General features: G+C 32.3%; 1 protein-coding gene across 2 annotated transcripts in view; it reads right to left on the minus strand.

Moving 5' to 3' along the window:
- Positions 1–9,467, minus strand: part of LOC106471600 (testis-expressed protein 2-like) — a 29,662-nt gene extending 20,195 nt beyond the window's left edge. Inside the window, exons 1-2 of one of the 2 annotated variants that reach the window (XM_013932212.2) lie at positions 9,357–9,467; positions 5,100–6,650 (exon numbers count right to left, since the gene is read on the minus strand). In XM_013932212.2, coding sequence (XP_013787666.2) covers positions 5,100–6,539 — 1,440 coding nt within the window. In that variant the 5' untranslated portion in view covers positions 6,540–6,650; positions 9,357–9,467. Of the gene's footprint in view, positions 1–5,099; positions 6,651–9,324 lie in introns of both variants that reach the window. The other variant, XM_022400216.1, reaches the window with a different exon arrangement.
- Positions 9,468–14,696: the final 5,229 nt, after the last annotated feature.

The raw sequence follows: 14,696 nt of genomic DNA on the forward strand, positions 1-14,696 counted from the left end.
AACTAGCATATGGTACCAGTATATGCTAGAAGAAATCAATTTAATAGCAGTCCACAAATAAACCTTGATAAAAACAGTGTTTAACACTATATATATTAAATTTTGTTGTTATGCCACAACCCAAAAAGTGTAGAAAATTGTCAGTAGAGCAGAGAGTTCGCATAAAAGCTTTACGTGATGCTGGTTGGACTCTCCAACAAATTGCTGCAGACATGAAATGCTCCCCAAACACTGTCATGTACACCCTAGATTGTGAAACAGAGACAGGTAAATTTGAAAATAGGATAGGAAGAGGCAGAAAACCTAAACGTAATGATACTGCTGCCTTTGGAACAGAAGAAAAACTGCCATTGATCTCAAGCATGAGATAAACGACCATGTACCAAATGACAGGAAAGTGTCCAGATCTACACTACCAAGAAGACTCAACGAGAATGGAATATTTGGTCATGTGTATTATTGGTAAAGGATTCTACTACCAAGAAGATAATGATCCAAACACTCATCCATCCTATGCAGAAATTACTTAGCTAAGAAAGAAGCTGCTGGAGTCACTCAATTGATGCAATGGCCTCCACAGATTCCCGATCTCAACCCAACTGAGCAGATCTGGGTGTTGATAGATCAAAAACTTGACAAATCAAAAGTTACTTCCAAAGAAACTTTATGGGAGTGTATTAGAGACATTTGGAGTAAAATCCCAAAGGACACTTTGATTAAATATGTTAAAACAATGCCTGAAAGACAGTCTGCAGTTACTAAAACAAAAGGGGGAACACACCAAATATTAACTGTTTGCTGAACTCAAGCACTTCCACCGAGTTTATGTTGTACTAAGTATGAAGATTAATAAAATTTTGATGTTTCACCTGTGATTTACCTTCCACTGTTCTTTGAAAGTATCTGTTTCTAGTTAAGCACAAAGCTACACAATGGGCTATCTGTGCTCTGCCCACCACGGGTATCGAAACCCGGTTTTTAGCGTTGTAAGTCCGCAGACATACCGCTGTGCCACTGGGGGGCTCTTTGAAAGTAGCCTGAAATCTAACTTTTGACTTACAATTTTGCACAGTACTGTATATGTCTGCCCAAGTCCAACTAACAGCTTGTCCAAAAATGATGAATTGGAATGGTAAACAGATGATACATTGGCTTTGCAACAGTCTGTTATATATTAGATATGTTACTTTAAAACCAATGGGAATGTACCATCTCTTCTTTACTTTCATAGGTATCTATGCAAGTTCATTTCTTTAACAATAAAATATCACAAGTTTTCAATGAAATTGTAGTGTAAATATACTAATTTTTGACTGTGGAATCCAATAATACATAAATAGTTATGTTACTCTCATTATTTAAAGATCAACAAAAACCCCATAATACAAGACTAATTACATATACCAACACCTTAACTCATGCTTTTCTTTAGGCTTAGTGTTGCTGGCAAGCACGAGAGTAAAACAAGTAGCACTCTGGATGATAAGGAATTAAAAAAAAAACATACAAATGAAAGACAAAACCTTCTTTTCAAGACTCTTACCCAGGACTTCAATATCATACTGAAGGGGGGCAAGATGTTTTGTTCTGTATGTCAGAAAGAAATACACTGAGAAGATAATGTTACAGGCCTAACAAAGCAACGTACACTAACAGTGAAAAAACATTACACGAACCATCAATATGTGTACACTACACTTACAATATTTAATATGTTTATTAATTAAATAACATTTAGTAACTATTTACTATATTTGGATTTTGAACATATTAATGTTTTTATGTATATTTGTAAGCTGATAAGTTTTAAAAGTACAGTGTACAAATACCGCACCATGACTTGTGTTTTAAAGTATATGACGAGGTTAAGGCCTAAAACTATTTGAGTGAAATTAGTTCAATTAGAACTTCAGTGTCTAATTTTAGTTTCCATCTTTTATTTTTAAATGTTGTGATAATTATAAATATACACTAACAACTTTCATTTTTCAATGATGTGATAATTATGAATATATATCTTATTTTTTTAAGATGTGTCAGCTACAGTTACACTTTTAACTTTTGAAGGAATTTTTTATAAGTGATAAGTCTACATTTATGATGTCAGTTAACTCGTATCAAAGGGTTGAAACTTATAATACAGGTTGACTATCGTTATATTTAGGGATTAGAAATTTGGAAACAACAACTTTGGATTGCACAATATTTGCTTATTACTTTTTGCAAGTAAACAAACAACAGCAGTAACAGAATAATCATGCTTTGCTGGCTCTGAACTAGTTACCTTCTATAGTCACTCGCCTAATTGGGTTAGGGACTTGAAAAGTTAAACTTTATGGGAAAGTACGTGATTATTATAAAAACTGATATGACGATAAAAGTCTAGCATTATCACAAAAATTGTACGTAATAAACAGAACTTGAGTACTCATAGGTCATCTAAATATGCAGAATATAAACAGTGAGTCAGAAAAATTGGCCATTGGGAGAAAATAATAGAGAAAAACATATAAACAAAGGGAAAAGTTCTTGAAAGGGAGATTGTTAAGGGACACTAGCAAAGTGAGAGTAACAAGTACACATGATCTGGCACAAGTCTGGCATAATGCTCCTCGTACCAACCACAAAACTCATGATAAGAAAGTTACCCAACCTTTTACATACAAGCGTTATCATCCTGGCACAAATGATAAGCAAACTGCCCCACCTGCTACATATTATTGTCCTATTTTTTTTTCTTGACTTGTTGTTTCCCATATAAGTAACACATTACAGATACAGTAGTAAATGTTATGAAAAGAAATTCAGGCCAAATGAAACACGGAGTAACGAAATCAATCAGAAAACACAAAAATTAAATTCTGATTGATAACTAGTGACTGAAAGTGACAACACATTAATGAAACATTTGTGGATCCTCACTAAAATTTAGTCATAGAAAACATGTTGGAATTACTACACCTGAAACCCTCTCTGAACACATTACGCTTATAAAAGTTAATATCAAAAACAGCTAGTAGCAAGATCAAGTTTCTAGCTGAAATGTTATATAATCCTTTAATAAGAACATTTTCACCTATAGAATTTGTGTATTATTTAAATTCTGGGACGGATTGTCTTTTATATACAAAAATACTATTTCCTCACTTGCCATTTCCTATACAAAATAGCAATTAGAATAATAATTTCCTTTATATAAGAGGATTTGTAAGCGATTAGGCTACCAAGTTTATAGAATTATCCTCACTGGAATGTGGCGGTGCAAAGAACAAAAAAAATAATTAACCACATTGCACGAAACTTGGTGCAAAGTTTTTCAACAGTGTCTGATTTCCAGGTAAAAAAATTCGTAAAATTTGATTTAGTATGTTTATGATTTTTAAGTTTGTAAGGTTATGAAAGTTTGTTGCTAAATACTTTTTAGAAAAAAACAATAAAATACTTCTAGTCTTAGACTTGCTAATCTCTACTATGCTTTATAAAGTTCAAGATTAAATATCGAACCATTTTTAACTTGTTAAGACATTCGTCAGAATATTTACTTTGGTGAATGAAACAGTCAACTTTCACTACAAGTCATGCAAGTATGTCAAGACTAAAAAAAAAAAGATTTATTGCCGATCCCAATGACCTCACCTTCCACTGTTTACTTTTGTAGGATGTCATATCATAATATTTTGACAACCTATTTGGTGGAGATCAGTATCAAATTAGTGTTTGAATACAAGAAACTTAACAGTAGAGTCAATGATAATAAGTTTTATGTCATCTGAATAGCTTTCTTAGATTACCATACCTGCCAAATCAGAATATCCTTACCTGATATCATAGAATATTATTTTGTACGTTTCCAATGAACATAATAACATGAATGATTATTACAAAAAAAAAGGGAACATATGAAATTATAAAACAATATTTTGATTTTAAATGTTAAAAGAGTACGTAACAACTTTTTCTTCAGGTTACTCCATTACCGTTGGCTATACTAACTTCATATTTTTCAAACAAACTATTGTATTGTTGGCTATGGGACACGAAAGACCAGAAACGACTAATTACTTCCTTAACACTTTAGTTCTATTCGAAGTTAAAACCCACTCAAACTGATCAAGAACTCTGGAAGTGGTATAACAAATTGAGATCAACAGTTAAACAGTCAGAAGACACAAATGTTCAGATGTGTTTGTGAAAAATAAATACAATTTTAGAAAACAGTAAAAAAATGAAATCTATATTATCTTAACTGTTCAGATATCTAGTTAGGTACACATGTGACAGAAATGAAAGTTTAAACATTTGTTGAATTACTGTTCATGAAATAATCTAAATAAGCATTATATAATAGTTAAATATCTATTCTATTAAACGTTCTTCAGAGAAAAAAAAAGTGATGAAATAGTTAGAAATGTATTTTAAGTTATATTTTCAAAAGTTGAGTTTGAAGACTGCACAGAGAGTGATGTGAGTAACCAACTGCTATCAAGATAGTTATACAGTATAGTTGGAAATGTATTACAATAAAGACGTTTTTTAACTGCCTCTGTACAACAACAGTTAAATAATGCTCCTTTTTCAGTTATTTTCATGTACAGTCAGATCTCATTGCTGAGGTAGTACTAAGAAGAATGTAGTGCGGAACAAAGACCAGAAGTAACCATCTTCAATAAATGGAAAGTTAATACGATTATGTATAGTTTTTACACTTTACATCACACAAAGTAACTGTATATCTCACTTTACACAAGCTTGTATTCATCAAAATACATAAACTGTACATTTAGGAAAAAAAAAAAACATTCCCAAAATATCAGTTATCAACATTTGAAATACTCTACAAGTGTTGAGCTTGCTTGCAGGACTAGGAATGTTTCGAAGACATTATTCTACATCCAGACTGTATACCAGATCCTGAGAAGTAAACATACCTGCATTCAGTCATTAATTATAACCAAATCAAAAGTATAAAACAACAAAATTACCCATTTTTCAAATGTCCAGATTCTTTGGTGGGAATTGTGGTAGGTTGTTATATAAATTATATATAATTTATCTCCGAAGATGATATGTGATTATAGAAACAACTACAATTTTCTTACCTTGTGAATGACCAAACCCTGTTCTTCCGAAGCTTTCACTGGAATCTTTAATGGAGGTTCTGTTTCATAGTTTGGAATCTTGAGAACCTCTTTTTCACTGGGAGGTTTAAATACCCACCAGTATACATAACAAAGAAATCCTGACAGAACTGAGCCCGTGATAAAGCCTAAAAGATATGATGGCATAGGGACAACTGCACAAGCCAAAAAGACAACCAGAATTACAATTAATTGTTTGTGAAACACATTACAAATTTTAGTGTATGCTATTAGGCCAGATTTCCACCAATCCTTCATGATGCCTACATAACATTTAAACAATCCAGTTTGCTGCATAGACTCCGATGTATCACATGTTTCAACACCAACAGGCTGTGAAATTTGGGCATCTACTTTTTCCTCATGTGCTATAAATTCCCATAACTCTTCATCACTGTCTTCATCATGGTTTGGAAATGATGTTTGCGATGCTATTAAGGATGACAGGGTTACTGATGATGACATATTACTCTTGGTTGGAGATTGACGACTAAATCTCTGAGACAGAGAAGAAACACTAGTTAATGATCCTCTGGAACCTGAAGACAGTTTGGGACTAGAAGATGAAATTTTACTTTCCATCTTTAACCCAGGCTGATCATCAAAACAAAGTTCTTCTTCTTGAAAACATTCTTTACCTTTCTCTATCCCTTCAGTACTTTCATTCAATATGTGTTCACTATCTTTTATTGGTCCTGATGATTGAGCTTCAACTTCTGCTTTGTGCTCTGAGAAAAAGCTGTTTTCATCTTCCTGAGAAGTAAAACTGAATAATTTCTTTTCTCCATCCAATTTCCTAGGAAAAGCACCAGAAACCGAGTCTTTGTTAATCTTTTCATGAAGAGTCTTTGCAAAGCGTTCAGTTATTTCACTAAAAAATGATTTGGGCTCACCATCTACGACTGTACCTGACTCAAAACTGGAGGAACGTTTGCCAAGTTTAGAAAAATATTCTTTTACACATTCTTTCATAGGGGAAGATTCTCTGTCATCTTTGTTGGATAAAGGAGCTGAGGATGTGTGAGATACTTTGGTTTTTTCTATTGGTTTGGGGTCTACTTCACTACTATTGTCATCCAATGAAGAATCTTGTGCCTCTCTAACTTCTACATCTTTGGTTTCTGGTGTAAAACGATATGATTTTGTTTCAACACTTTTATGGTCAGTCAGTGGCGTACTATTTTGTGGAGGCCTTACTTCTTTATCACTGAAAGACGTAGAGCTGTGCAGTACTTTTGTTTCCACAGGGAAATCTTCCGTGACCAATTTTTCATTAGTTTTCTGTAAAGTTGATTCTCGTTCACTTAACACCTCTAGATTTTCCTCAATGGGATTAAATCGAAATGATATTGTATTGGGAGCTTGTTTCCCTTTAAACTTTGACGGAACTTTGCTGGACATGATGGGTATTATCTCTCTCCTTGTACGAATGTCTAGTGTCACTGTAGGGTTTCTATTCAGTTGCTACGAAAGTACAGCAAATCTGACTTGGAATTCAAGTTGCAATATATTCTAAAGGATAAAAAAAAAACATACACAGATACATCAAATAAAACCATAAAACAACATTGTTAAAAATTCTCAAGAAACAACCATGTATTCACCAAAGGGAAATTTTGCCAAACTAAAATGTTATCTTTTTTCAAGGATATTATTAGTTATGTAAAAACAGGAAAGGGTGTGGATTTAGTATAGTTGGATTTTCAAAAAAGCTTTTGATAATGTGCCACAAAGAGATTAGCAATGAAAATTATATTGATAGAGGTTGGGGAAAACTAATTAAATGGATTGTAGGATGGTTGGAGGGGAGAAATCAAAATATCATTATTATTATTGAAGTAAGTCAACCTGGACTCACTGGTGGAGTGCCTCGAAGGCCAGTGCTTGGACCTTTTATTTTTCTCATTTACATCACTAACACTGACAGGGGGTATAATTAGTAAAGTTTTCTGATGACTTTAAATTTTGGGTGTATTGAGTTCTTATAGAATGATTTGCATCAAGTGATAAGTTGGACAAATATTTAGTAAATAACCCTTACTTAAAGCAAATGCATGGTAATGCGTTTGGGTTAACAGATTACCATAGTTTGGAGCACTCACTTAATATATGTGAAAAACCCACTAAATAGCATGACTGATAAAAAAATTAATGGTAAATAAGTCACTCAAGTCATCAGACCAGTGTTTTGTTGCTGGTAGTGAACTTAATAAAATTTTAGGATGTATTTATAGATATATTTTTATATATTTATTACGTCAAATGTGGTAATTATCTCTATACAAATCTCTACTTAGGCTTCACTTGAAATACTGTGTACAGTTTTAATCTCCTTAGCTAAGAAAGGATACTGACTTATAGGAAATGGTTACTAGGATGACCTCATATGGATAGGTTAGTATCTCTTTTCTGTTGAGAAATGATGGGTAATAGACAACTATATTGAATCTTACGAGACTATCTGGAGGACTGATGGAATAAAAGCCTCAAATTTTTTTTTTGCTGTATTCTGAAGACAAAAGAACACAAGTGTAAGATTCATGAACAAAGAGTATAGGCTTCAGTTACAAAAACTGTATTTTTCAAACAGTGTAATTAGTTTATGGACTGAATTGCTATTGACAGTAATGGAGGCCAATACTATACAGATGTTTAACAGCTTGATGATTTCCTGAAAAATCAAGGGTAAGTTTAAATTTTTCTTAAGGGTGGGTGTATACGGACAGCCTCAAAGATTGAAATGTTTTCTTTTTTGTTTGTATGTTTTGTTATATATTTTGGGGTTCTAAAGTTTAAATATTTGTAAGCAAAGTAAATTTAGGAATTATTTATAGTGATTATTCAGTACATAATTTAAAAATACAGGGAGTTTGCATAATTCTAATTAGGATTTTCTCTTCTTTTATCTAGTTTGATTTTTAAATTATTCAAGTCTCATTCTTGTGTTCTGTTAAAGAAATTATATTCAATGTACTGCCTATATAATGTATTAGACTTGTACTATTACAAGGCTTGGATAATAATAATATCTTAATCTCATTTTTTGTTCATAAAGTTATAACTGTTTAATATTCCATATTCTTCCTGTGTCCATTTTACTGGCCATATCCTTTCTTGGTATTCTGATATCCTTGGATTCTTAATCTTCATATGATGGTATTGGAATTCATGCTTTTAGCAATTTGTGTAGTTTTGGTTTGTTTTGAATTTCACATATAGCTGTACGAGGGCTGTCTGTGCTAGCCATCCCTAATTTAGCAGTGAAAGACTAGAGGGAAGGCAGCTAATCATTACTACCCACCGCCAACTTTTTCACCAACGAATAGTTGAATTGGCTATCATATTATAATGCCCCCATGGCTGGAAGGCCAAGCATGATTGGTGTGATGGGGAATCGAACCCACAAGTTGTGAATCAAGCACCCTAACTACCTGGGCAATTTGTGAGATTCTGATCCAAAGACTCTATTTTAAATCCACCATACTGGTTAGTTTTTTAAATCAATTGAAACATTTTAATGGTTGGAAAATATAATACTGATTTAAGAATTTTGTGCTTCGAATGTAATCTGCTACATTTCAATTTATTTTAAGAACTGAACTCCAAGCGTCCTTGTCATGACTATTCATATAATCATAGTTTTTCAAACTAATCAAAGTAGGCTTACAAATTACCTACACGTTGTATATTTTTAATTTTAATCTTCAATCAGGTAGTAACTGTATCATTGGAAAGTACATTAACAATTAAACCTCTCCCCCCCCCCCCCCCCAAAAAAAAACAATAACAGGTTTAATTCTGAAGGAAATAAATATTTTTAATTTGATTTATAAGACATCATGGGATATTTTGATAGCGATATTTGTAAGTTAAAAGAGTTTTATGCTTTCTTTTTATTTCGGGTCTCTAAGCGTTAGCCACCAAACACTGGAGAGCTAGAACCGTTGAGAAAGATCTCGATTATTCGCTCACTTCATTCGGCTTGTGTCCACAACTTTAGACTTTAGTTAAGTTCAGTCAGAACATTCCACGTTTAAACCGCAATTATGCAAGTTCGAACATCTACGCTATAACCCTAGTCCTAATTTGTCTTATAATTTATTACAACTACAACTTAATAATATTAATAATTAAATTTCTTAGGCCAAATAAAACAATTTATACACAACTGTTTAATTATAAATACCTAATATTACATAGTAGTATAGGGTAAACTACCTTCACCGTTTCTCATATTTTATGTAAATAATTTTATAAACTTAGCTTTGTTTACACTAAAACAGTAAAAGTAAAATTGCGTAAATTTATATCGTGACTTAAAAAAACGTCAGCTGACAGGAACCTGGAACAACGGTAGTGTCCCCTTCCGGGCTAATGATGTAGTATAGTATATATACCTGATGATGACAAAACCTTGTCGAAACGTTGTACATTTGCTGTTATGTTAAACTTATATTGAAGTTTTTCTTCATTACCCATTCAAGCCGTCTCCAGCCATTAATAGTATAAGGTTAAGAGAAACAAAGCAAGCTAATCAATTCAAAAAATAGACTCGTCAATGCTATTTCTTATTTACAAAATATTAAAATATGGCTGGCAAAAGGGCCAGCTACAAAGTTACCTACAAATAAATAGTGTATGTGTGTGTGTATATATATATATATATATGCCCCCCCCCCCAGTAACACAGCGGAATGTCTGCGGACTTACAACGCTAGAAACCGGGTTTCGATACCCGTGGTTAACAGAGTACAGATAGCCCATTGTGTAGCTTTGTGCTCAACTTCAGACAAATATATATATATATATATATATGTACATGTTACCATTGATTTAATGATTTCACAGGCTTTTCTCGCTGTCTAATAATTTCACATTTTCAAATTTGAGCCTTTCTTACCTTTTAATCTAAATAGGTTTTCCTAAAACCTAAATAACAATTAATAATTTCTTAAAAATAATTCACTTTGACTTGGAGTAAAATATTTTTTCTATGTATGTGTACCTCACAATGGCACAGCGATATGTCTACGGTTTCGATACCCATGATGGGCAGAGCACAGATAGCCCATTGTGTAGCTTTGTGCATAACTACAAGCAAACAAACTATGTATGTGTGCGTGTGTGAATAAGACATAATTTTTTTCATGATCATCCTTTTATTTTTCAACTAAAAATTAATTGTTATAAAATCTACATGCATAAGATTAACTGTTTTATATTTCATTCGTATGTATCGGATTACTGACAATGTGTGATAAAATAATATTTTAAAAATTATGAAAGCGTCAAAGTAGCCTCTGTATTAAAACAGTTAGGATCGGGAGTTTTATTTTTCATAATATTTTCGAAATAAATCGTTTGATTTTTGTACGAATTTTTACAATAATCCTCATTCTGATTTACTGTTATATGCACGTGCAATTTTAGAGAATAAAGCTATGACAAAGAAAAGGTTTTTTAAAAACATTGTTTTGGCAATAATGATTTTATCTTTTATCGACTTTCTGATTAACCTTTATTAACACAGGTTCTTTTAAATATCCGAAAAATATCTTGTAGACTTTTCTCCACAAGTTTTACCGAAGAATTGACAATGAATCTTTTTTTGTATAATCTTTATTTTTAAAATTTATATTTGAATTATACACTGTCAGTCTTATATTGATTTTGGGTTAAAACAAGGGCTTTCTAGTTTTAAGTTTTTCTTTATGAAAATATCGTTTTAATGAAGATTGTTAATCACAATTTTACTACTTAATTTATTATTTTGCATTATAATTAACCTTTTAATCCATAATAATTTAATTGTTACATTTCCCTTTATAGACAAGGGCTCAGCAGTAAGTCTAAGGCGCTTATGGCGCTAAAAATCGGGTTTCGATACTCGTGGTGAGAAGAGCATAGATAGCCCATTGCTTAGCTTTGCGCTTAACAACAAACAAGCATCTACTGTCTTTCTCCTGAAGTTTAATCGGGCTTTTTCTCTTGTAAGCGTAATAATTAATTAATCAATACCTAATACATTTCCAAAATTCTCATTTTTTAACAAAATTTGAAGACTCAAAGATTCATTAGTGACTATGAAAAAATATGAAGTGATGGAATAATTATCTGAAAAGTGAAGTAATATATACAAGCACGTACTCAGAGGGAGAGGGGGGTCGAGGAAGTTTGGTCGAACCCTCTATTTTAGTGATGTAAAAAATTATACATATATTGTTATAGCAGCTGCTTATGGTATTCAACGTTTTCTATACATTCTCGTGATGAAGCATTAGCATTTTTTGGCTTGAAATAGTCGCATGCAGTGGCTTCTGTTGACACTTTGTAATTGGAAACCCGAAGCCTTATTGATACTGTCAGGTTGTGTAGGCCGGATTCTTTATCGTAGGTGTCTGTGACTCATTGGTGATAAATTTCAACAATAAACGAACAGCAACACAGATCAGTTGTTTTAAAATAATATATTAAAACAAATCAAATGTATATACAAATGTTCGTTTGTCTGTTGGTCATCACAGTTGTATCTAGAGCTTTAAATAGTTATCTCTTTTTTTTGTCAAAGTCCACACAATTAATTTAGAATACAACTGACAAAACGAATTATTCTTCTTTGCTCTGTTATTACAATATAGTCTGTAATGATTTCACTTTAAAAATTGCCGCTATACACTCTTTATCGATAAACTCACAATCACGCATTCTAGATCTAAATAATAATCTTTCGACGCGTATTTATACCTTGACAGAAGTCTAGAACATTCCACATAATACAGTGTACCAGTGCTTCAGTGTACCAAATATCTTCATGTTACTGAAACTCTTTGCCACACTGCCACTACATCCATGTTCATGTGAACGTTCGGCATCGGCTCTCCGCCTATTGAATAATTGCATGAGATGAATACAAACCGAAGAAAAACTGAGTTCTCTAGGTTTAATACACAATCATTATGACACTGCTATCAATATTGAAACTGGATGTAAGTTATTTAATGAAAAGCACCCCCAGAAAAATGGAGCATGCTACCACGTTATTTCAGTAGTGCATGCATGTACGTATATGACAGCCAATGACTGAAAAAGCTAATATACTATTGTTGTACACAGTTGTTTAAATTAGTAATATAATTTAGCCATTAATAACTGCTCTGTATGTAGATAGTACAGTACTTTACTATAATAAAACATACATATTTATGTTAATATAAGTCTAGCTCTCCATGCAGTGTTACAGCAGAATGATGATTTGTCGACTTTTCAATGGATGTTGGTGGATTTTATGTGAAAAGTCATCCAATTGTTTAAGCTTTATTTTGTGCAAAAATACCTCTAGATTTAATCTCATAGCACCTATTTTTTTTCCAATTTTTCTGCAGGCATGCCCCCAGACCCCAATAGTATTAGCATGCTGATTGTGTTTCGCACGATATGTGTTGGCTTTTGTTTTCACAAATTAGAACCCCTCCCCTTCAAACATTCTGCATACGGGCCTGATTTATTATTATTGTCAGTAAGAATCGTGTATTAATGAATTTAAAATAGCTTAAACAATCAATATCTAACTTTACATAATCAACGTATACATTAAGTGCTATACTACCATGAAAATGAAAGTGTAAATTTTCTTCCATACCAACTGCAGATTCAAGTTTCCTGAAATTACTTCAGGAACATTCCAATCAGATTGAAAAATAATTTTGAACCTAATAATAGTACGCGCGCATTTCTTGAACAACAACAACAACAAAATACAGTGAACAACGTCTGAAAAAATGTATCAGTCAATAGACATTACGTCAAATACATAAAGCGCTGAGAATATTACATAGTTTTTAACTTTCAAATATCTGTTTGTTATCAAAGGTTGACATGCTTATGTAAATAAAAACATATAGAAATTATACTGTTAGTATCCTCATAAGATACGTTAGAGGTCAATAAACTTGAAGTAAACTACTTTATTAAAGGATGTATTACCTCGAGAGTGTTTTGAATCAGTCACTATAGAAGACGTGCCAAAGTGCTGCAATTTAGACAAACCTAATTTCCACTAATGACCCTAGACGGCAGTAAATTATCAAAATAAAAACATAATACAGGTACATGATTAGAAGTACATTCTTTATCGGTGTTGCTTCTTTTGATATTTTAATTATTTGCAGGTTGATGTTGAGTTTCGGTGTGCATAGTTTCCATTTGCTTTGTAGGCTTAGAAAGCCTACTGTATCTATTTTAAGGGTCAATTAAATTTAATAAATATTATACGCACGCACACGTAATCAAATATGTAGTTCGACAAATGTTTTGATCAAAAGAGATAACTCATGAGACATAATCTAGATCACCTGCAGGTGTAAGAGGAAAAATTACATGTTGTATTTATCACCTGTTTTGTTCTAATCCGTGTTGTCAGCAGTCAACGATACTTCAATATTAGATGCAAACATCAGATGGCGCTACCATCATACAAATAAGCGTTAGATTTTTAATGTGAATAAATACATAAACTGCTAATTTCTTTCGTACAAAATGATATGAAACTCTTCGAAGGGACTAGAGTGAGTTTGGATTATTTGAACCATCTCACTTTAACCTTAAAACAATAGCAACGATTTTGGAGTCCTATAAAAGTTGTTCTCAAAACATAATAATCATTGCAACATCCATACACTATGCTTATATAGCTGAATATTAAAGTATAGGTTAAATAAACTAGTGATACGAATTCACTATAGTCACTAGAAATAGTAGCTAAATAACTATAGATAGTAATAATAATAAACAGGCTCGGCATGGCCAGGTGGTTAGGGTGTTCGAATCCCCGTCCCATCAAACATGCTCTTTCTTTCAGCCGTGGGGGCGTTATAAAGTGACGGTCAATTCTACTATTCGTTGATAAAAGAGTAACCCAAGAGCTGGCAGTGGGTGGTGATGACTAGCTGCCTTCTCTCTAGTCTTACACTGCTAAATTAGGGACACTAGCGCAGATAGCCATCGTGTAGCTTTGCGCGAAATTTATAACAAATAAACACATTTAATAAAACGGAATTCAATTTTACATATAATTTTCACATGTATGAAAGAACTTATAAAGCACTAGTTATATTCACTAAATTGCTAAATATTTTTAGTTAGGAAAGGGTATGGGTATTTTACTTTAAAAAACGGATAACTTTACTAAACATAATTATCCATTGTTTAAATTATTTGTGTTTCTTTTTTGTCTGTAATTTTAAAGACGCGAGTTAATGGTTTTGTATCATTAATAACTATTTTTTCAAGAACTGTTAAATAATAAATACGTGTATGTATATTTTTTTATCACAATTGTCATAGGTTTGAATATTTTGTTTTGTCATAGTTGTTAAATTTAGAGACTAAGGTTTATCAAAATTTGATAAAGACTTTTTTTAAGAACTTGTCTTTATTTCAACAATCGTTAAGGATTTGCAGAAAAATACTAATTGTAGAACAAAGCTAGGGACAGGATATACAAACGACTAAACTAATATCTTTTCATTCATTGGAAGTGGTTAAGAATGACGAAGCCAG

This window comes from Limulus polyphemus, unplaced genomic scaffold, assembly GCF_000517525.1.
Source record: "Limulus polyphemus unplaced genomic scaffold, Limulus_polyphemus-2.1.2 Scaffold4726, whole genome shotgun sequence".
Taxonomy (NCBI): Eukaryota; Metazoa; Arthropoda; class Merostomata; order Xiphosura; family Limulidae; genus Limulus; species Limulus polyphemus.